The sequence below is a fragment of the Anser brachyrhynchus genome, assembly GCF_964034855.1.
Source record: "Anser brachyrhynchus genome assembly, chromosome: 2".
NCBI lineage: Eukaryota > Metazoa > Chordata > Aves > Anseriformes > Anatidae > Anser > Anser brachyrhynchus.
Window position 1 is genome coordinate 24,394,178 of NC_137695.1, and position 23,035 is coordinate 24,417,212.

The window sequence follows — 23,035 nt, forward strand, 5'->3', positions numbered from 1 at the left end:
TGATAAAGCAATTGTTTCTCAACATGAAAAAGTAATAGAGGGCAGAGTTTTTCAGCTGTCACTTTGAGTCAAATGCTTGCTTGGCAGATAAATGAGTAGGAGTAAGCAAAGTCACTTTGAGAACCATGTAAGCTTGAATCCGTGTGTATATTAACATGATAAAGTAAGATGCAGGATGAAGAAAAAGTTATTTGCAGCCTGTCCAGAGACATATTTTTCCTTTTTTTTTAATTTTGACCTTCAGTCCAGTCTGTGCAAGGAGCTGTCAACTGGAAACACAGCTAAAATGATTAGGAAATGTTTAATTACCCCAAGTTTAGGTGGATTTTCATAGCACCGTTTCTGTCACAGCTCCTGAGCTAACTGTATCTCTGACCTGCATCTCAAGGGCAAACTTTCCTACACCCTAGCTGTCACCTGGCTTGAAATAGAGTCAGGCACTTGCTGTTCTCAGACCAGCCCTAGTTACTGATTTCCCAAGCAGTGGTTCAGGTATGACACACACGCACAACTCTTGACCTCAAGAAAAAAGGCCATCAAGCTCTCATCGAATCATGGAACGGTTTGGGTTGGAAAGGACCCTTCAGGATCACCCAGTTCCAACCCTCCTGCCATGGGCAGGGACACATTCCACTAGACCAGGTTGCTCAAGGCTCCCGTTACCTCTTTTCCTTACTTCTTTTCCTTTTTATCAGTATGGCACTTCTTAATTTCTTATAACCCAATGACCTCTTAAGTCCTCAGCCCTGGCAAAACAGGGCTTACAACTTTTCAAGGTGTTGTGGGAATCTGCAAGGTGACAATTTTACCTATTATATTTCAAATGTGCCAAAGTTTTCTTTAGTGCTGCAGTCTTCTTCCTGCACGTTCTTGAAGTTCCACTAATCTACAGAGTAAATTCAGATCAGTGAAGCGCTGGATAGATTAGATCAGCATGGAAAAGATTCAGCATGTCATTTACAATGGGAAATCCTGCCTCTCTGACCGGCTGGAGTTCTAGGAAGGTGTCAGTGAGTGCACAGATAACATCAATCTAGTGACTATGGCACAGCTGGAATTACAAAAAAACTTTTGACCAGAGGTTACTAAAGAAACGAACTTGACTCGGGATTGGAGGAAAGGTTCTTTCACGAACTGAAAGCATGTCAAAGGGAAGATGGCAAATAATTTTTAAGAATGGTGAAGGGTGAGCAGCAGGGATAGGTGCTAGGACTCAGCATCCTGGTCACCTAGAGGAGTGAGATCTCCAAGTCTGATGATGATAATGCTGGACTATTGGTGAAGCTGTCCACGGAAAGACCTCACAAAACTGAGTATGTGGGCACGTGGGCTTTAGTGCAGACAAAAGTGAAGTAATGCAACTGAGGAAAAAGACTAAGCCTACATGATGCCGAACTTGCAATTGGCATCTGCAGCTCCAGAGAAAGATCTGAGTCGCTACTGACAATTCTCTGAAATCATATAGCAGCCAAAAAAAAAATCACTACTTGCTAAATTTTAAGTTGCTATGAAATCATATAGCAGCTAATGGTTTACTGAGCATCAGGAAGGGGGCAAAGGGGTGTCATTTTGTTACATGAAATTTTCTGTTTTATGAGGAGAGACCAAAAAGCTGGACCTCTTCAAGCTAGAGGGAAAAAAACAGAAGAGAGTGATGTGATTGAGGTTTACAGTAATCAAGGCGGTGGATAAGGTGAGCTCAGAACTGCAACTTCACGTTACCAGAACCAGGACACCCACAGTGAAACAAGCAGGAGATCAATTTAACACAGACGAAGTGCTTCTGGAGCAAGCTGTCATGGGGCGGTGGAGACAGACAATATCAGCAGGTTCAAAAATGCAAACTCATGGACAGCTAGTCTTCTTTAGTGAAGGGAATGCTAAAAGGACTTTGTAGATAGACCCAATGACTTTGTTAATAAAATTGTGAATCAGGGACAGTATGAGGGGAATGGTCTACAGTCTGTGGTCTCTTAAACAGCAGTTTTATTTGTGACTCTTTCCTTATTATTTTTGTTTGCAAGCAATGAATTAAACAAACAAACAAACAAAAAAACAAAACAAAAAGTTTTGTGGCAGGACTGACACTGTTGCTACAGACTAGTGAAGTGCTTTGATGCTTTATTTGACCAGCTCACAGCCAGAGCCAGCAGAACAAAGGCTTCTTTCTCTCTGCATCATCTTGTTTTGTGGGTGCCGATTGCAGGTACAGCTATGCTACTTTCCTTGCAGTTACAAGCAAGAAGCAGGTGAGCATCTGCATGGCATCATGTTGTCATGGCTGCATTTTGGGGCAAGCTGGTGGAGAGAAGGCTCATTCATGCCTCCACACAGACATGGTACCAAGAGCAGAGCATGCTCCTGATGGAGCTGAAAAGTTGTTCCCACCCTTCCATACTCAGCAGCAGAGATCAGGTGCTGTGGTTTAGGAGGGATAACTTTGTTCTGGATTTTAGACTTCACAGTCTTAGTTGTGTCACTGGACAATCACCCTCATGGGTGATTGTCTTTTGGAGTTTTTGCAAAGATCCAGATGTCAGCACAGCAGTCAGCCTCCTTAACAGGCAAGAGAATACTGGCTAAAGGCACCATTGGTCTGACACAAGAGAAAATTTCTTTTATTTTCAAGGCTACGTCCCACTCCTCGTGTCTGAAGCTATTTGTGTTAAGAGTTGGAGATGATTCCTTGCAGTGTGCAGACATCCAGAGTTAATCTTAGCCTACGCATGTTAGAATAACGCTAACTGGGGAGAAGTCTTCAAAGTCAGGGAGTAGAAGTCAGTGCCTGGGAGCAGGAAGCATCCTGCAAAACACAAACCACTTCATAATCTGCTGTAGCTTCTACTTTTTTCCTGCATCATCTTTTCTATTCCCTGTTTGGCCCTTGCTGCATCCATTTATTTGCTTGTTTATCTAACATTAAGAGCCTGGAAGTCCTTCCTGCTGCTGCAAGGATCTCTTATCTTCCATCTGCTTCAGATCTTCAGCAATCTGCCCTGTCATGGTGCACTACGATATCTTCACAGCTTTTACATTTTAAGACATAAGTAACACTTTCAGTTGTGCTGAGCTTGAATTTTCTGACATGTATGTTTAAGAATTTCATCTCTTTATACGTATGCCATTATTTTCTACAAGCTGTGGTCTTCCATCTCAATTTTTTGCATGGTGTTTCACAACTGCATATCTCAGTGATGTGAGACCTCTTTTAAGACTAAGCCACATTTACATGGTCTCGTGCATATTTCTGCACTCTACCCTAAACAACAAGGCATGCAGTTTACTTTTTTTCCTGCCCCTCTATATAGTTAATGGTCTTGAGATTCATAGTACTCTATCTAGACAGTGCAAATTGTATGGATATGTTTGATTTCATCAAGCGATTTGATGTACAGCTGGGGAGAAAAGAGGCAGAGAACTGTACAGATATCTAGTTCAGAGCTACCTGAAGAGTGGTTGGGTTTAACATCCAGTAAACTCTGCTTCTAGTACATTTCTCTAAAGCACATAAAGAGGCTGACATTGCTTTTAAGTTACTGGGAGTCAGTGCTGCTCCCACGTGCTCTGTTGGTTTGACATTTGAGGTCCTGCTTCTGGGGACGCTTAAAAAGCACAGCGCGTGGGAGCAGGAAGCTCAGCGGTGAGGCCAGCTGCAGGCAGCGCTGGAAACCCCTCAGCTTGTGGGGGGGTTGAGCCAGTGGAGACCAGTGCCAGAAGAGCAAATGCAAGCGAGCAGCTCTCCCAGGATGGGAGCGAAGAATTTTGGCAGAGGTTTTAGCCAAAATAAAATATCTCACTATTTTTGGAGATTTCAGTTTCTCTTTGCACTTTTTCCTCTTTGTTCATTAACAGCATTAGAAGAACTTTCAGAAGTCCCTTATCAGGAATAATTTCTTACTTTTTGTGCTGTTATACATATGGTAGGTGGAGTGTGAATAACACAGAATAAAAACATTTAGGGAGGTGTTTTTAAAGAGATTAAACATCTATTCTGGGCTGCAAATGTCATGACTAGCTGCATGCTCTGATTAGTTATTGCTTCTGCTGAAACACACAACTCATTTCAGTGCTCAGCCCTGTCCTGTAAATCCAGTCGATTCACAAGAGACCAGAACTCGATGCAGGCTGATATAGTGAATTTCTTTTGAGGCAGTGGGATCAGGTGGACTAGGCCTCTAGGGGAGGAGATACCGCCTATACACGCAAATTATGCTAAGGTCATTTCCAATTTTCTTTTTTATTATAATTGGTTTGTAACTGCCATTCCCATCTGTGAGGAAAATCATATTAAAAAAAGAAAAAACAAAACGTTTATAAAATCAAATCTATCAACACTTGGGAACTCCTCAGCCATGGCCACTGTTGTCTTTATCAAACACCCACGTTCTAGGAGTATCAGAAACACCGACTTCATCAGACAGTAACATGCTTGGTGTTGTGCAAATATGTTAACAAATTGTCCCCTACAGCTTCTCATCCATACATATGGGCATCCCTGTCATATTAAGAGCATTTAAGGCTCAAACAGGGGGCCATGAAACTGTGAAAGTAGGGTATTCAAAGCCATCTTGGTGCTGAGTTAGTCCTCATCAAATATAGCATATGATGGTTGGCCAAAGCTACAAGTCTGATGTTACTACAAACCTGACAATAAAATTGCTGCGTGCAAAAAATCCTCTAGCGGAAAGATTTTTTTTCCCACTCAAAATTGAGAAGAAGAGTGCAAGGCATGGTATAAAACCTGTTTTCTAGATGGGCTTTAGAGAATCCTCTTTTCAGTGGGTCGATTTCCTGAGAGCAGCTCCTGAGACCAGCTCTGCTTTGCAATGCACTCTGCCAAATGTGCCTAATTCTTAACTCTCGGTTTCACCACTCTGTGTGATCCTTTAAAATGTTATTGTTCTTTTAGCTCATTTTTTGTTATGTAACTTGCAATAGTTCCAGTTATTCAACTCTGTATTTCTATAATTGGCATGCAAACTAATCACTCAATTAGACTGTGTAATGATATTGTAAAAAAAAATAAAATAATAATTAAAAAAAATTAACTGAGCAAGGGAGCATTTAAAAAAGCTTTTAATAGTATTTACTAGACATGATAGTAAAAGAGGAAGGATAGATAAATGAGGTTTATTACATGCTGATAACATGGTACTTTCTAAAATAACTTGAAAGGACAATACCCACTTCATTAATGTAATTACATGACAAAATTATCAGAATGTAATGAATAAATTTAAAATGTTATCTATACAGTATGTTATCAGAATAATTCTCAGATTGGAATTAAAAAGAACACTAAGAATTACAAGAATTTAGGCATGTTGGCATGACATTCAAAATACTTGCAGATCCTTTGTTGTGTTACAATCAGATTTAGATAATCGGAGATAGAAGTCTCTTTGCTTTCATTTGAAAGGATACATGACTTCAATAATGTTTTCAGGCATATATGCCTGGATGTGGCAATTTAAATGCTAAATTTTTCTTCCTCAAAGAATAAATCATGAGTTTGAAAACTATTTGAGGGAGAAGGGTGTAAACAAAGGAAAGCCTTTGACTCCTTTCGCTTACCTACACAACAAGGAAAGTTCTACCATGTATTAACCTTGAGACAGCATTCTCTTTTTGCCACTTTTTATTTTGTTTTGTCTTAAAGTCTTCCAACTTTATCAGCATGCTTATTATAAATATGCCTCTGTTTCCAGCGTCAGCAGCAGAACTGGGGAAGGCGATGTGGTGTGTTAGTGCAGAGACTTCATCTGGCTGAAAATTAGTCACTTTTGGAGGGGAGGGCCTGTGGAGGGTGTTCATTTTCAGCTGAATCAGGTCCCTGAACTGGCTCATTGAGCAGCCACCCAAGCGTCAGCGCCAGTTCACGGGGGGAGGACTGGAGCATGCAGCCATGGAGCGGGGAGCTGCAGCTGCCTGCAAGTGGCTTGGCGCAAATAGCTGTGGAGCGATGCCATTTGAAGAAAAGCACTGTGCTGGTTTAATTTTAATTTGTGTTGAAATATTTTTTTTTCAAAGAAAAACATTTAAAAAAATTAAAAAATATGAATGCTTAAATTCTGCAAATATACAGAATTATATCATTCAGAGAAGATATTTAATGCCCTGGGGCTAGGCACCACCAAATCTGATCAGACAGTTCTATGATGAATTTGGATCTTGGATATGATGGAGTAGTTCTACGATGTTGGTTTTAATCATTGCACAGGTTATTACTTTTCTTAAATGAGTATCACAAGGGAACTGTCATTTGAAGGAATACATAATTAGATTAGGATGTGAAGCAAAAAAGGAGACATAAAGTCTGTGTCTTTTGTTACAAATTTCCTTCCTGACGTTCTTTTCAGTACATCACATAGATTAAAAAAAAATAAATTAATATTTTTTCTTTGTATCTTCTAGTTGCATCACATGATGAACTCCCATTTTAAAATACAGACATATGACATCAGTCAAATTAAGAAAGACAAAACTATACTTATTGAAGTACATTGAAGCATATCTTGAATTGGGACTTGCAACAAGGAACAAAGTGCTGAGCATTTGTTTAATTAATTTTGAACACAGTAAAGCAAACCTTCTCTTCAAGTTATCCTGGGAAGAACTATGAAACAAAACTGCTCATTTACTTAATGTGAAAGCTGCTCAGATGGATAGAAGGATAGATGCAGACCGAGCTGTTTGTCATTACTGAGACCAATGTTCTTGCTGACATCAAACACAGACCATGTATCACAACATCTGAGTTCTGTGTCTGAAAAGACAGATGATCTTTGGACACAATGCACCACAGAAAGCCCTGCTAGGTCACTGACTGTCACCTTCCAAGGCCAACCCCTAATCCTCAGTATAGAAATTGAAAAAAAAACAAAAAACAAAAAGAGTGATACTGTGCTATCAATGTGCTTTTATTATTAAACAGCAAAAAAATTGACATATTTCTGTTCCTTGATAGCTTGTTTCCTTTATCTCCAATCTGTTTTCTCCTGAAGAATGTCCCGTATATACTCCCTTCTGCTTGAGTCTTTTCTTTTTCTCTGCTGTTGCTATAGTACCAAGGAACTCTTTCTGAGGACATGGGTTATTCTGATTTACTGGCTTTCAGTGTTTCCCCTTCTTGTTCTCAGTAAAAAAATGAGAAACAAAGCATTAAAGTTTCATACAGAGTAAGGTTCTTCCATGGCAAAGTAGCTATCTATGAACTGGAGGAACTAGGTGAAAAGGTGGGTTGAAGGCAATAGAGATTTTGTTTCATTTGACTGGGATGGAGTAATGAGGGCTTAAGTTCACCTCCTTTGGGATCCTTGGAGCACGACATGCAATTATGAGAGCCTTGTTTTGTTAACTCCGGGAGATGAAATTATCAGGGGCTTTCCGTAGGACTGTATAACCCACAGACTGTTTTTTCTGAAAGACATTTTTCTTAGCAGCACTCTGTCAAGGAAAGCTTTCACCAAAATAGAGTATATATATATAAATATATATATGTGGAATGTGTCTTGGGAATCACTCCCCAAGGATATTTTTCTGTGGGTATGTGCATTTATTTATGTTGTGCATCACTTTTTATAAATCTTAGAGATATGTCCATCCTGGATGATTGCGAGTGCCAGGGGAATTTCAGAAATATGTTAAATACTTTAGCAAGTAATTTGGGACTACTTACTGTCTAAACTCTTACTATACTAACTGAATCACCCTGAAAGTCCTGTTCATTTTATTACATTTTAGAGGTGCCTCCTTATAACGGAGAAACAAAATATGATATCTGGAAAATTATATAGAAGTAAATAGAGCCCTGTTAGAGTACCTTGTGATTGGCAAACTTTTCTTATATGACCTCAGTAATAAAAATGCTAATTAGTCCTGAATTTCATACTTCTTCTGATCATACGTGGAGAGTTTGGGTACTTAATTTAAAGCTTGAGGTTAGATGACATGAATATATACTGGGCTTGAAATTTGTTTTGAAATTTAATCATTACAATCGTGGTAAAATAAATAATGAAAAGTTGTAAACTTTGGATAAGGTTAGATCTAGTTGCAATTTCACAGGTTTTTGGGATCAATTCATTGCTGATGTAAGCAGACATATCTTGTAATCCTTGTTTACATATAGACCAGCAACACTAATGGATTTGCTCATCGAAGTACTAAGACCTCTGTATTAAGCTCTGGAGTTGCCATGCAGCTCTGGCTAGCAGCTTTACAGGGATGACTTTCTCTCTACCAGACTGACTTCCTTCTACTTAGATCTGAACCTACTTCTCTGTTAATTCTAGCCTAATGGTTCCAGCCCACTGCTTTCCTCTTGCTTGTCATCATCTCTCCCACCTCTCTCCAATTTGCCTCCTTGCCTCCAGCTGTGGTACCTCAAAACCGTTTTGAACATGCTGGTCAGCCCCTCCTGTTTGAAAGCATTCCCTTCACCCAACATCTCCCCATGATATTCTTTCAGGATCTGATCCTTTCCATCACCCACGCATGGCTGTACGCTTTAAACAATTCTTCTAAGAGGCAGCAGGATCCCAGCTGAGACCAGTGCAGTGCAGGATTGGTGAGCCAGAGTTCAGGTAATGGATAAAATGGACTCCAGGCAGCACAGGCTGCCAGGAGTGAAATGAACTAGGATACCATTAATTCTAACGCAGATTTTCTCTGCTGCAAATTGTTTCTTGCTAGTTTGTTTTGAAAGATACTTCATTAAAATAACTTGTGTTGTCACCTGACTTATAGGTCAGGCAAGTTGAGGTTTCACAGCACTGTACTGACAAGGCTGTCACAAGTCCCGTAATTAGTTGGTATGCCTGGAGTTCATCGCAAATTTAATAAAATAACCTGGACTTTTCTCCTCCTAATTTCGCAGGAGGTCTCACCTTTTAGCATTTACTCAGTGTGCTGCTTTTTTTTTTTTTTTTTTTTTAACAAAAGACTGAGGAAATTGTCACATCTTATTTTCACAGAGGTCCAGACTCTCTAAACCTGGCAGCTCCTTTTTTTAGCATGGCTTTTCCTCCCTTTCTCCATGCAGCTAAAATCCTCTGCTTCTCACAGGCTGGCTACCACAAGTTTCTACTCTTTATTTTTGACAAGGGTTCTTTATACAGCTTCCAAAACCGGTTTTATAGGCCATATTTCCAGCTTATGGTCCTGAGTATTTCTTCCATCCTTTGTTTCTTTCTGCTGCCTCTCCGTCTCCTGCTGCATTACACACACCCTCTTTTTTTTTTTTTTCCCCTTCTAAAACTTTTTATTACCTAATTCCATGTAATTTTCTTCTTGCACCAACCCCTACCTCTAATTAGTGTCGCCAGCTCCTCTTCAGTTGAATTTTCCTTAGAATGTCTTTATGCTTCCTCTAACTCCTGGAAGTAGGTCTTTTAAAAAGCAGGCACAAAGCCTCTCTTTAATCTTCCTCAAACCTCATTTTTTACTGGGAAATATATTCCATAGTGGCCAATTTGCTGTGCCTTGTGCTTCTGACTCATTTTGCAGATGATGTGTACTACCATTCTCCATCTATCACATCTACTGGCTGCCTTCCATTGTAAATTTCAACTGCAGTGTTTTTGCGACAGAGTCCGTATCTGCATTACTTGCATGGACAACACTTAGTCCATAAAGGTCACTGAACAGCAACAGGAACCTCAAACTGCTGCTGCAATGTAAGAAAGACCGGTGCTGAGAGATCTTGGAGCACTGCTTTGTGCTGCCTCTACGAAGACCAAAATACATTGCAAGCTAGCAGTGAAGGACAGCACTTATTTTGTACTCAGTACTTAATGGTGTGCAGTGCTTTGTTACCACAGTGATAGGAACTAAATAAAACTGTGAGATAGTTTCCAAAACCTTTCCTGAGCAGAGAGTGGCATGTGGGCTGAACTGTTTTTCCCTGGTTAAGGTGCTGATTTTGGGATAGAGCTGAGTGTAAGCAGCAAACCTGAGGAAAAGAACAGATGATGTTGGAATACAAACCTGAAATCCATCTCGATTTTAATGTTAAGAAGGCAGATTTCCATTTGACACAGCAGTCTTTCATGTATAACCGTTGCAAATGTTTTGCATTATTGGGGAAGGGGGCTGGGGAGAAGCTTATCTCCCCAAGGGGAGTTGATATTCCCATTATACTCTCTCCTAAAGATCTGAGCAGTCCAAAAAGGCAGAGATCATTGAATAAACAGACTCCATCCAATATGCTGCTTCTCTAGCACATCTGGTCTAAATGATAGCCATTGCAAATGCCTAAAGTATATCAGAAATGGGGAAAAATACAAAAGCAAACCAACAAGAAGTTGAATAGATCTTATAAATAAAGTAGGGTTTACCTTTCAACCTTGTTTGTCCAAGATGTCAGGAGATATATGTGTTTCTAATTTCACATGTAGTGCTTAAACACTCACATCCAGGATCAACTAGGTTTGTGTGCCTTCCCAAAAACAGGGATTACTTATGAGCGGATCTTTGCCCATGAGAAATTTCCTCTGCCTGTGTAAGTATTGTGTTTTCCCAGCCAGTCAGCTCGGCTTTGTATGCATACAGGCGTGATCTCCAAGTTGTACAAACAGAGCTATAGCTCTGATAGCCAGGGACTTTGCTGCAATGAAAAATAGTGATGTTACAGTAAACACCCTTCACCCAATATTTGCAATAAAATGACATGATTCACACATGCTTTTTGAGTGCATCTAAACAGATCATCCTCAGTCCTCCTGCTATTTCATTTTGCATCATTTTCATTATGAAAGTATTTTTTGAACACTTCAGTGACTTCAAAGCTTTAGGATCTGATCTCACAATGGCTGAGGCCATTACATTTGAAATCCCATTTTCTTTCTTACTAGACCTTTATCAAGATGTCACAAGAAAATGAGCTCATTAAAAGTTTTTTTCTACTTATTTCACAGGAACAACATCCAGCTTTAATGCAATGTTGCTAGGTAGCCAGGTGAACTTAAACTGAAAAGCATCTCAGCATACAAATCCCTGCAAACCTACTGTACACATGCCTGCTTAGCAGTGTCTCGGAGATTGCACAATTTTTACAGCAGCTTCAATTCTAAAAGCTTTACATTTATAATTGGTACTTACATTTCTTTATTAGTTTGAAGCATGTAGGTTTGTGATGCATAGTCGTTCATGATTTTTTTCTCTCTACATCCTCAGTGTGATTTCCTTCCATCTGTGTGTACTGGGACTGGCTGGGATGGAGTTAATCTTCTTCCCAGCAGCTCCTATGGTGCAGTAATTTAGATCTGTGACCATAATAACACTGATAGCACACCAATGTTTTAGCTATTGCTGAGCAGTGATTGCACAGTGTCAAGGCCTTCTCTGTTTCTGTCTCCCATCCTCCCCTGCCAGTGAATAGATTGTGGGTGGGCAAAAGGTTGGGACGAGACACAAGAAAGTAGATGAATCAAACTAACCAAAGAGGTAATCCATGCCATATAATGTCACACTCAGCACTAAAACAGAGAGGATCAGGTGTGGGTAGGCTAGCCACCTTTTGATTGGGAACTGGCTGGGTATCAGTCTACCTGTGGGAAGTGGCAAGTGATTGCCCTTACATCACTTGCTATATCCTTCCTTCCTTCCTTCCTTCCTTCCTTCCTTCCTTCCTTCCTTCCTTCCTTCCTTCCTTCCTTCCTTCCTTCCTTCCTTCCTTCCTTCCTTCCTTCCTTCCTTCCTTCCTTCCTTCCTTCCTTCCTTCCTTCCTTCCTTCCTTCCTTCCTTCCTTCCTTCCTTCCTTCCTTCCTTCCTTCCTTCCTTCCTTCCTTCCTTCCTTCCTTCCTTCCTTCCTTCCTCTTCCACTTCTTCTTCGCATATAAAACTATTTTGTCTTGACTCAGGACTTGTCTTGCTTTTGCTCTTCCTTTTCTCTTCCCACTACAGGTGGTGGTGGTGAAGCGGGTGAGCAGCTGTGTGGTGCTTGGCTGCCTGCTGGGGTTAACCCACAACACTCTGCCATAGGCAAACCAGAAAAAGCTCACACTTCCTGATGAATGAAAGTGTACTTGCTTATGTCAGGAGGGAGCTGCCTAGCAGGTACAGGAACTGTAAACATCAAAGCTGAAGATGCTGTGTTACACCTACAGCCATTTCACCGCTAAGGTGAGTATAAGGTAAGAAGAAAATAGAAAGTGACCCCACACATCAGTACATGAAGTAAATTGACCACTAGAGGGTACTTGAGAGGTAAATCATGGGTGGCTCAAAGGGTCATTCCTAACCAGCAGCCAGCCATCAGGTGACAAGAAAACCAAACCCTTTGCATTGTGTCTTTGGAGCTACGTGAGCTGTAACTCATCACTTCCTAGGCCAGGGAGCGGGGTCTGACAGCAGCAGTCAGGCCTGAGATGTAACATCTGAGTCTGTTTGCCCCCCATTTATCTTCAGGGATGCACCAAATACAAACAAGGTAAATTTCCAAAGGTTCATAAAAAATGGGATTTAATAACAATCACCAAAAAGGCAAAACATGACATGTCAGCTCTGAGAGCTTTTGGGGGAACAGCTTATGATGTGGACGCAGATTACACAGGTACTCTTCTTCCGTTACTGCTGAAGTTTAATTTTTGTCGCTAATGCATTTTGCTAGCAGAGCTTAAAGGTCACATCCCTAAGGATATGGCACCGTTTGTGTTAGCAGAGCCTGCCTTTCTCTTTGGATAACAGTCATCATGGATTGAGTATTTCTAGAGGACAAGTGAAAGTGAGATTGCAGGGGTGGGGGGAAGAGAATGGAGGGGTGTTTTGTGGCTTTACATCCATCTTCATCAAAGGAGGGTCACTAAGGAATTGCTGTGTTAACAAGTAACCCAGCTCTGAGCACTCAGTCCCACAGGCCATGGCAGGGAGAGAGCTTTTCAAGGTGAGCAGACTGGGCTAATGGAGGATGTCTTCAGCTGGGGAGATTTACGAAGATCTACTTTACATTGGCAGTGAAGGCCTGATGGGGCTGTGCCCTCCCTGCAGGAGTTACAGCCGACAATCCTGCTCGCTATTTCACTCCCGAGGGAGGCACGGCACTCGAGGTGAGGGCGGGCTTGCCCAGCACCCCAAAGCCGTGGCATTAGCTGCCTCTTCTACAAACACATGCTGCCTTGTTATGTGCTCTTTGGGTTTTGGAAATTCAAACCCTTGGCCCCACATGGGTTCAAATAGAGCAGGAATGTAAAACACTGCCTTTGTGTTGTCCCAAAGGAAAAATGGTGGGGGTTGGGGATGCTGGGAGATCTCAGACCACGTGAAGTTACTGTGTGAATCCAAACAGGGAATGCCCAAAGATCTGGAAAATGCACAACTCTCTATTACTCTGCGAGCCACCACCTGTGTCACACATCGCAGATTTGGTTTTTGTCATTTCATCTTACCCTGCAAGCAAAGAACAGGGCAACTGTGGCCGTCCTATCTGCAGAAAGCAGATTTCTGCCGTACGGAGTGCTGCAGGCCCATTACTGCACTGTTTACAGCTTTAAACAATATGTCAGTTTACACAATAATAAACAACTGCCAACCCTACTGTCTCCTCTCCTCCAGAAATAACAAACCCAACCCCGTACCTCAGTGCAAAACATTTACATGATTAGGCTCACTGGTCTGCATGATGCATGGAGGCAAATGTTTCCTGTTGTCCAACTTGCAACTGATATCTTGGCAAATATTTTTATTGGACTTGATAATCCTTACATTTGCAGACTGATTCAGCTTGACTCAGTGGCTGTGGCAGAGGTCAAGATTTGTAATGAATTCTTACCAAAGCCAGGCAAGGAGATGCAGGAGTCATAAAGTAACTGCAAGCTGCTTTTTATGTAGGGTGTATCTTTGGGGAGTTGATGTGAAAAAAGGATGCTTTAAATAAAGTGCCTGGCTTTTTATAATGCAGCTGTCCCATTAAATGCAAACGAGCTTTAACTCTGTAAGACACTTTTGGAAGAAGGCAGCAAACAGCAATATTCTTTAGCATTTTGTTCATGTTAATTTTCTTATGCCACAAATTGCAAGACTAAAACATAAAAAGCAGAGCCAAAAGCTTGCCCCTACAAGGAAGCAAAATGTCATCATTATAATAGCTGCTATCTCTGTGGTTTGCAAATTGTGCATTTCTGCCTTACTGGTTTCCTGAGATGGGTGGTGGAAACACAGAAGAAGAAAAATAACCACCAACTTATGAACTTGATCAAAGCTGCAAAAGTGATTTCACATTCCTGAATTCAATGAGTTTTCAACGCTCGTGCCCCTGGAAACAGAAAAGGGTTGTTGGGTGGGGGAGAGAACAAAGAAGGACTTTAACATACATGTTTCTGTCAAGAGAAAACCACACGGGGAAGAATAACAAAACCTGCAACACGCAGTTTGAAGGTTTCTGCACAGCGTCAACCTCTTCTTTCCTCTGGTGGAGCATGTCTGTGTAACATCTCTGCAGACTGAGATTGTACAGTTTTCAGGAGACAAGGGCTGTGTTTCTCTCACTGGCACCACACTGCCGTCTAATTTAGGCAAAATTTTCCTTGATTTAAAAGAGCCTGACATGTGCCTGTAGATTGCTCCCAAGCAGCTGCAAAGCCAGACACTTGTCAAAAATTTGAAGTTGCCTGTACCGTCACAGAAAGCAGAACACACTGCAGTCGCCTGGCAGAGGCTTGTCCTCTGTGCCTGATACAGTTAGAGTTTACCTAGAAAATAGGGGGAAAAATGGGAATGTTGTTCCAAATTCACTAGGTGCTAGTAACATTGGTTTACATTAGTAAGACAGCATCAGTTAAGCATGGTTAATTACAGGTTCCTCAGAAACTATATCCCTAAGTGCCAAGAGAAAGCCACAGACTGAATTACGGCAGTGTTCGTGCAAGTCTCAGCCGGGCAGCGAGGCTGCCTGGCGTGAATGGTATGCACAGAAAGTGAAAAGGGCTCAAATGCTCAGCTTTTGCTTCTGGACCAGAAAATATTATTTATGTTGACGGCGTTTTCCTCTTCACTTGGAGTAGGAGTATTCACAAATATTAGCATCAGATGTAAACAAAGATCAAACTATTTAACTATTATTAAGGACTTAAATGTCATTTTTTTGAACTGACTGAGTAAAATATGCTGAAGTGCTTGTGTCCTCTCTTTTTTTCTCCTTCCAGCCTCCTTGTCTGTTTCTTCTTCTTTTTTTCCTTTTCTTTTCTTTTTTTTTTTTTTTTCCTGTGCCCGTCTGTAAGGTTTCAGTTTCCACCCTGTCTCCAGTTCTTTCCGTAATATGACATATCCGACATTAATGTGGCATTGTAGCTCCTATTTCAAAGACGCTACTGGGGTCATTAGGATTCACACCTCTGAAAGCCTTTTTATCAAACAGGCTGTACATTCAGGGGTTGTGCACAGGACGTTTTGCCAGTGTTACTGTACTGCTATATAGCAGGACAATTCCTGTAATCTGGTATATCACAAGAGCCACGCACGTAAGCGGAGAGCAGATTTCCACCTCGAGAAGCTCCGTATTTGCCATCCCTGCTACATTGAAATAGACAGATCCGATCCCAAAGAGCTCAGAATTGCAGATGGCTTGAACCCAACTCACCTAAATGCTTGTCTAGACAGATGTGCTTTTAAAATTGAGTTAAAAACTCTTAGCTTGGGCAGCGTCTAATCCCAGTAAATTGCGTTAGCTAGCCTCATTAAAACCCAAGTTCATTTTAACCAGATAACACGCATCAAAATACAATTTGAAACAGGTAAACCCAGGTTTTAAAATGTGTTACCTAGCACGTATTGTTCTCGAAAAGTACCTTCTTTCTGTTTTGGACTAGACACGGCCATCCATCTTGATGGGTTAAACTGATTTGTTTTTCAGCAGCGTTGGTTCAGTGGAGTTAACAAGATCAAACGCTCTCAACGCTCATTAAGCCGCAGGCTAACGCATCTGCAGGCTTGTTGGCCGGCTGCGTTTTGGGACGCACGTGGGGAGAAGCCCAGCTTTCCACTTGAGGGCTGGGGTGCGTCCTGGGGGGGCAAGGCACCCTTGTCCTCCTGCTGCAGTGGATCTGGGTGATGCCTCGGGCCAGAGCCTCTGGGCTGTTGGCGGAGGGAGGGAGGGAGGGATGGGGACGGATGGATGGGGATGGATAGAGGGATAGATGGAGGGATGGGGTTGGATGGATAGAGGGAAGGAGGGAGGGAGGGAGGGAGGGAGGGAGGGAGGGATGGGGATGGATGGAGGGATCGGATGGATGGATAGAGGGAGGGTTGGGGATGGAGGGAGGGATGGACGGGGCCCGGGGCCGGCCCGCTGTCTCCCCGCCTCTCCCCTTTCAGCCCCCGCTTCCCCTCCCGGCCGGCCCGGCCCGAGGACGCCGCCCCGCAGCCCGGCTCAGCCCGGCTCGGCTCGGCGCGGCGGGGCTGGCTGCAGCCCGGCTCGGCCGCCTCCTCCCGGCCCCGGAGCGGGGCGCCCCTGCCCCGCCAGGCTCCGCCTTTCTCCTCCTCCTCCTCCTCCTCCTCCTCCTCCTTCTTTCTCTGCCGGCGCACCCCTCCCTCCCTGCTGCCTCCCTCCGTGCCCGCACCCGGCCGCACTCCCCGCTCCCCTCTCCCCTCCGCGCGTTCCGCCTGCCCCCGGCTCCCCCCTCGGGCCGTGCCGGGGCAGCCCGGGGAGCGGGGCCGGCACCGCGCTATGAGTCCCGCGGCCGCTGCTGCTCCCTAGGGCTCCGTCCCCGGGGGGGCCGGGACCGGGACCGGGCAGGGGGCTCCCCGGGCAGAGGGCTCCCGGGGGGAGAGCGGGCGGGGGCCGTGCCGGCCGTGCCGCAGCCGGGACGGGGGTTGGCGAGGAGGGGGGTGCCCGCCGTCCGTGCCATGATCGGCTCGCAGTCCGCCGAGAAGCTGGGCAGGATGAAAAAGTTGCGGAGAACTTTGTCGGAGAGCTTCAGCCGCATAGGTGAGGGCCCGGCGGGGGGAGCGGGGCCGGGGCCGGGCGGGGGAACGGGGTGACGGTGGTGGGATGGGTGTGGGATGGTGGTGGGAGGGTGGGGTGATGGGATGGTGGTGGTGGGATGGTGGTGGTGGGTGGTGGTGGGGTTCTGGGGGAGGTCCCGGGGTGCCCACAGCGCTGAGGGGCTCCCCCGTGTCCCCCGCTCCACCTGCGGGGGCTGTGTGGGGAGCGGGGGGGGGCTGTGGCGCCCTCACAGCCCCCCCAGGAAGTGTTTCCTACAAGCAAGGCCCGGGGAACACCGGACGGTCCCCAGGCGGTGTGGAGCTGGAGCCGAGTTGGCCCGGCAGAGGGTAGGCTCCGTTGCCAAAGGGAAACCTTGAGAAAAAACGTGGGAAAGGGAGTTGTTTTTGTGGTGTTGTTGCAGGTCTGGTCATTTATTTTTGGTTCAGGCTGCACATTCTTTTAAGTTGAGGCATGAGATGCTGAGGCAGATAATGCTGGAGCAGGGATTTGGGAGGCCAGACAAAAGAAGTCTGCCTGTCAGCTGGTGCTGAACCTTGTCGTGCTTTCGCCGGCGTAAAGCATCGTGAGGTAGCGTTATCTGAGCGCCACTGCCGAGCGCGGTACCTGCCGGTGTCACCGCCTCACGCTTGGCTTTGACAGCAGGTTGTTTTGCTCCAGGGTCTGTTCCTGAGAACAATGCCAAAGAGTTGCTCTGGTGGTCTCGGGCCGGTGTTTCTCTTGGTCTTCAGCACAATGCTGGGCTTCATTCAGCATTCAAAGCGTTAACACCGGCCGCCAGCATCACCGTGCAGCTGGGCAGGGAGAGAAGGCAACCTGGGCGAGGTGTGAGGCGGCTGTGGCCTGAGGTAGTGGGCAGCTGGCACTGGGAGCCCGGGACAGATGAGGGGACACAGCACCCCCCGTCCCTGCAGGCCCACCAGAGGAGGGCCCTTGGGCAGCCCTCGCCCCTCGGCTGTCCCATCAGGGCACCTTCCCTTGCAGTCGGTCAGGCTGTCAGATGTGGCTCTACTTTCAGAGCTGCGGTGTCCCAGAGAGAGAAAAGGATGTGCCCAGAGCTGTGGCATTCAGTCCTCCCTTGACAGCCTCATTGGGGAGGCACGTTAAAGTACATGGGCACTGCAGCTTTGCACGTGTTGTGTGCACGCTCAACCTCTAGCTTTTAGGGACTGCACACCTGAAGTGTAGGGGAACATTTGAAATCGGCTGTCTGTCTTTTTTTGTCTGATTGAAAGATGGAAAAGACTGAAAGTTCATGTTTGTAAAAAGAATTTCAAGGGTAAATGTCAAGTTTCAATTCTGAAGTGAATATTAAGTCGCAGTTCCGTATCTCTCTGCGCCCATATGAAAATAGCTTTCCCCTCTAATCAATCTAATGTCATTTAAGCACATTTTACAAACTTGATTTAAAAGAGAGAAGTTGGGTGTTTGGTCTCTCACATGCTTGTGTGCCTGTATGCACACATGGACACTCCTGTAAAGAGCTGTGGGCAGGTTTTAGCCAGGGGAAGTCATTAACAAAGGGAGGATTTTGAGTGCTGCTTTATCATAGCAGTGACAGTCCCCTTAATGCCTTCTTAGCATCAAGACCTCTCTGTGTGTTAATTTCTGCACATTTTAGTGGCTTTGTTGGGTCATTGTCTCTCTTGTCATTTTCCCAAATGAAACATTTTAGTTTCCTTGGGAGCTTTGGCCTGCTGGAGGTACACATTCTGTTACATCTTCTGTATGCTGGCTCTTTGTGCAGTGCAGGAGCAGGGGAGGCTGGCTTGTTTGTTTGTTGTGGCTGTTTTGTCATTAAACTCAGCTGCTACCAGCATGACTGCTCCATCCTCAGATGCTCTAATAGCGGGACCATCACACCGGGGACTGCACTGTGAGCAAAAACTCTAATTTATCAGTGTGAGATTTGGACCTAGTCCACTCCCCGATACCCACAGCCACAGATAAGACCAAGCAAAGCCAGCCTCTGTTTAAAACACGCTTAACTTGCATATCAGGAAATGCTCAGGTAAAACGCTTGCTCTACTTGTGTTTTGAAATGAAGGAGAGAAAACCAAAGCCTCATTAGGAAAGGTCTTCTGGCTTTTTGTCACTCTGGTTTTACACCTCTTTTTGGCAATAAGGTGTTCCGTGGTGAGATTAGTAAATTACTGTATTTAATCTTGAGTCTTGTCAGTCTTCTGTTCAGTTACAATCAATTTTAAATCTACAATGATCTTTAAATTTTCCCTTTCTGCTGCAGTTTATATCTTTTCATAGGTTCAAGTACACAATAGTGTTATGAACACAGTCATGTAAGCGAAAGAGTAACATGGTATTCAAGTCAAATCGTGAGCCGAACCTTCCCCTGCTGCAGCAGCACCAGGCATCCCCCAGTGTTTGCACTATCTGAGCTGCCAAATACAATTCTTCCCATAGTACAAGACCCCTTAATTTTGATATTGATGTTACTTTTAGCTTCTTTGATAAGGGGAGTGGAAACGCATCCGAGTTGTCATCGGCAGCGTGTTTTTGCTAGGAGTTATAAGTTAATACTCACTGAACTACCTTCAAGACCACTTTCTCCCCACAAAGTACTTCCCTTTATTTGAGAGGCTGTATCAGCAAGGAATTCAAAACTTGATTTTTTTTTTCTTTTCCCAGTGTGCAACGGTATGTAAGTTAAGTAATGTTTGAAGCTATTTCCCAAAAGAAGAAAAAAATGAAATGTGGTATGGATGTTTTGGATATTTCCCCCAGCATCTCTAGATAAAAGAGCAGGCAGACTTAAAACCAGCTTAGTTATTCCTGGGGTGCAGAAAGGAGCCATTATTTTGTACCAACTGTAGCCTCAAGCAGACTTGGCCCGTTTTTCTAACTGTGATCTGATACAGCTCAGCCACTGCATCCAGAAACTGGCAGGGGGTCATGAATTTGTCTGTATTGTATATCCTCATCCTGCAAAATGATGCAGGCTGATCCAGACCATAGCTGTCAGAGTTCCTAGCATTAAACTGTTTATTTTGCTGTTTATGAGCTGAGAAATGTGATGTGTGAAATTGCCTACCTCTGAGCCTTCATCCCAAGGCTCAGAGGTAGACAATTGCCTTGTCCTATTTGCAAGTCTGGTAAAGCACAATATGACACCATGGTGTGTTGGAAAAAATGCATGTGGCCTGTGGTGCTAAGCTGAAGTCTATATTCTAAAATAGACAGGATGGCCTTTAATTGCAGAAATTACATGCTGACAGTTCTAGAAGAATTAACCATCTTTGCTGCTTAATGCACCATTTCTGCTGCCAGAAGTTTTCTGGTGTTACAAGGAGTATCTCTTAAAATTTAGCATGTCGTGAAGAACTTGCATTGCTAAGAATCCGAAAAATGTACAGAATTCTTTTTATTGATAGGTTTCCCTTCTTACACAAACAGCCAAATTAGTTTACAAATTCTACTTTCCTTGCTTACACACTGTTGTACGTATACACAAACACATTATACTACGTCAACCAACTTTCTGAGTTTCGGTTGACTCCTTGTTTCTTTTAGCATTTAAACCTTTATTAGGTTTGGTTCTTAGTTTTACCCTTTGATAATTATGTAATGAAAATCAATAATCAGTAATTTTATAAAATTATCATCCTGTAGTTATGTAAAGAGTTCCTGGCTAAGCATTTGTTGAAGTGAATATAGTACCAAAATCGTATTTTGAGATCTTTTCAGTTCATGCCATTTAACCTCTTTTTTTTTTTTTTTTTCTCTTATGCAATCTGTTTAGTCAAAAACTAACACCAGGGTCAAAAAAAAAAAAAAAAAGGAAGCATTGCTGAAGGTTGTTCACAGTGCACTAAAAGTAGTCTGTGGCAGCTCTGAGCATCTATGTGCTGTTACTAGCTCCTCACTGATACAAAGGTTATCTCCACTAATCTCCCCTAATGTACACTTGCATAGCTGGCATACCTGAGATAATGAGAAGTGCATTTCTAAACAGTTTATTTATTTTTTAATTGGGAGAGGCTTTTTTAACTTGCAAAAAAGGATTGCATTAATGAGAAAACATGCTCATAATGTTATTATTGTGTAAAATATGCTGGTTTGATTTTGTTTTTTTTTGAAGATTGAAGATGCTATGTGAATTTAATAATTGTGTTGTTAAGCAGAAGCTGATTAAATGAGGGGCTAGGACTCTCATATTCCTATTTTTGAAGGTTCATTTAGAAAAAAGCTGTTTTAGTCAAAGTTAGAAGTGAAAGTAAAGACAAGCCAGAAATATGCAGCGGATCACAGATTCCCATTTCTTGTTCTGTTATGTTGTGAATTATGTTGGTTATCTGTTGTTTGGTTATTCCTGGAATGTTTTGGCCTCGTGAAAATCAGGAGTTTTGGTGAGGGACAAAAGCTTGTCAGCATGACCCAGGTGTATCATATTCCATATTTATAGCTTGCATGTCCTTGTGACCTGAGAAGTAAATAAAAAGATTAAAAATATGTTCTTAAAAACTGGTTCATATTTTTTTTTCTCTTTTCTTTATGTCCTAACTCATAATTTTTGGGTACTTGGGACTGACAGTCTGAAAATGTTTTGTCAGGCCTTTCAGACCATAAAAATGCATTTCATGATAAAAATGTACAGTGTGTGCGCCTCAATCTTCTCAGCAAAATCTTTTTTTTTAATTTATTTTTTTATTTTTATTTTTTGTTACTGAACATGAAATCTGGAATCTAGATGAGTAATTGTAACACAGCAATTTTCAGAGATTTTTTCAGAGATGGGGGAATACATTTTTCATGTCCCAAAGAAATGCCAATATGAAAGCAAACAAAGGCTGGAACATCTGTGCTTTCCTGTGCAAGGAAAACTGTGATTTGTAGCTTGCTGCCTGGGGCAGAGGTTGCAGAGCTGCAACACTTTTCTGCAGTGCTGTCCTGTGACAATGCAGAGCTCACCTGCCTCAGTTATCCCTGTGGTACAGCTTGCTATGGTTTTGGGGTTTTTATTTTATTTTAAGCTTTTGTTTCTGAAGACAGGGTTTGGAAGAGGTGGTGGATTAGAAACTCAAGTGATTTGAAGGGAGAAGGAGCACCTGAAAAAGGAAACTACCGAAGTCTAGATCCTTAAAGGTGCTGGGCACTGCTGAAATCAGTGAAATTTGGGTGTAAGAAACGTTATATTGCTTAAGTGGTCAGGAGCCATCTGGGGTCTATGGTCATTCAGGTTACCTCTGTCAAGTTGTGGACATTCATTATTAAATGGCAAAGTAGTAGTGCAATCATCAGCTCAACGGTTTGTCATATTTTTTTTTGTTTGACTCTTCAAGAAAAGTCAAAGCAGAGCAATTTCAGGGTGCAGTGTGCAGTGCCCAGTCCCTGGTTGTTCTGTTCGTGGTGTGAAGAGCAAAGAAAGGCCTTCTACCTTCCGACTGATACGGTTCCAGTGGAGATTTGGAGAAGTTAAATTGTGTTCTCAGTTCAGTAAAGACACCCAGTACGCTAAAGCAAAAAAGTTGCATCAGATTAATGCTTGCTACAACTTTAGAGCTATTCATATCTGTCTCGCTTCACCAGTTCATGTGATTTTGATACTGTTTTCATGCTTTCTTTTTTGTTGATTTAGTGTAAGAAAGACAGAAATCTCATCTGTTTTAATGCAAGTCATGTGGTTTAAAGAAAAACACCAAAAGCCTGCTACAATTCATACTTCAATGTAAAGATTTAGTACTTGACAAGCTGAATAGGTGTTTAGGTGTTTATTATGCTTTTGCTTTATGAAGTTCAGTCAGGCTCTCCATAAAATGCTCAGTAAGAATTAAAATAAAGAAACTTGTGGGCTTTTACTTTCCTTAACCTGGAAGGATAATATTTTTCATAAATATGTAAATTTAGTTTCTTGGAAACATGCTGTGCAGTCCTACATTCCATTTAGTTTCATATTTTGAGTATAAAATTGTTATTCATGCCAGCATGTTCTTTCATAGTATGACAGGAAAATGTTGCTCTGTTTTTCTCTTTCCTGGAGTTAGTTGTTTTGTGCTCATTGAAATGCAGTACAGATAACTATTTCTTTTTTTCCTTTTATTTTAAAGCCTTGAAGAAAGAAGATAGCAGCTTTGATGAGGTAGG

General features: G+C 42.9%; 1 protein-coding gene and 1 long non-coding RNA gene across 3 annotated transcripts in view; one reads left to right on the forward strand and one right to left on the reverse strand.

The window, feature by feature from the left end:
- Positions 1 to 5,534: 5,534 nt before the first annotated feature.
- Positions 5,535 to 16,161, reverse strand: LOC308190822. The gene is made up of 3 exons (XR_013947507.1): positions 15,783 to 16,161; positions 11,101 to 11,243; positions 5,535 to 10,606 (listed from the first exon to the last, which is right to left on the reverse strand). It is a non-coding gene; the product is annotated as an uncharacterized lncRNA (long non-coding RNA).
- A 196-nt stretch (positions 16,162 to 16,357) lies between these two features.
- CDK14 (cyclin dependent kinase 14) overlaps positions 16,358 to 23,035 on the forward strand; it is a 348,887-nt gene continuing 342,209 nt past the window's right edge. Inside the window, exons 1-2 of one of the 2 annotated variants that reach the window (XM_080582561.1) lie at positions 16,358 to 16,921; positions 22,999 to 23,030. In XM_080582561.1, the coding sequence (XP_080438687.1) occupies positions 16,840 to 16,921; positions 22,999 to 23,030 (114 nt within the window). In that variant the 5' untranslated portion in view covers positions 16,358 to 16,839. The remainder of the gene's footprint in view (positions 16,922 to 22,998; positions 23,031 to 23,035) is intronic. The other variant, XM_080582560.1, reaches the window with a different exon arrangement.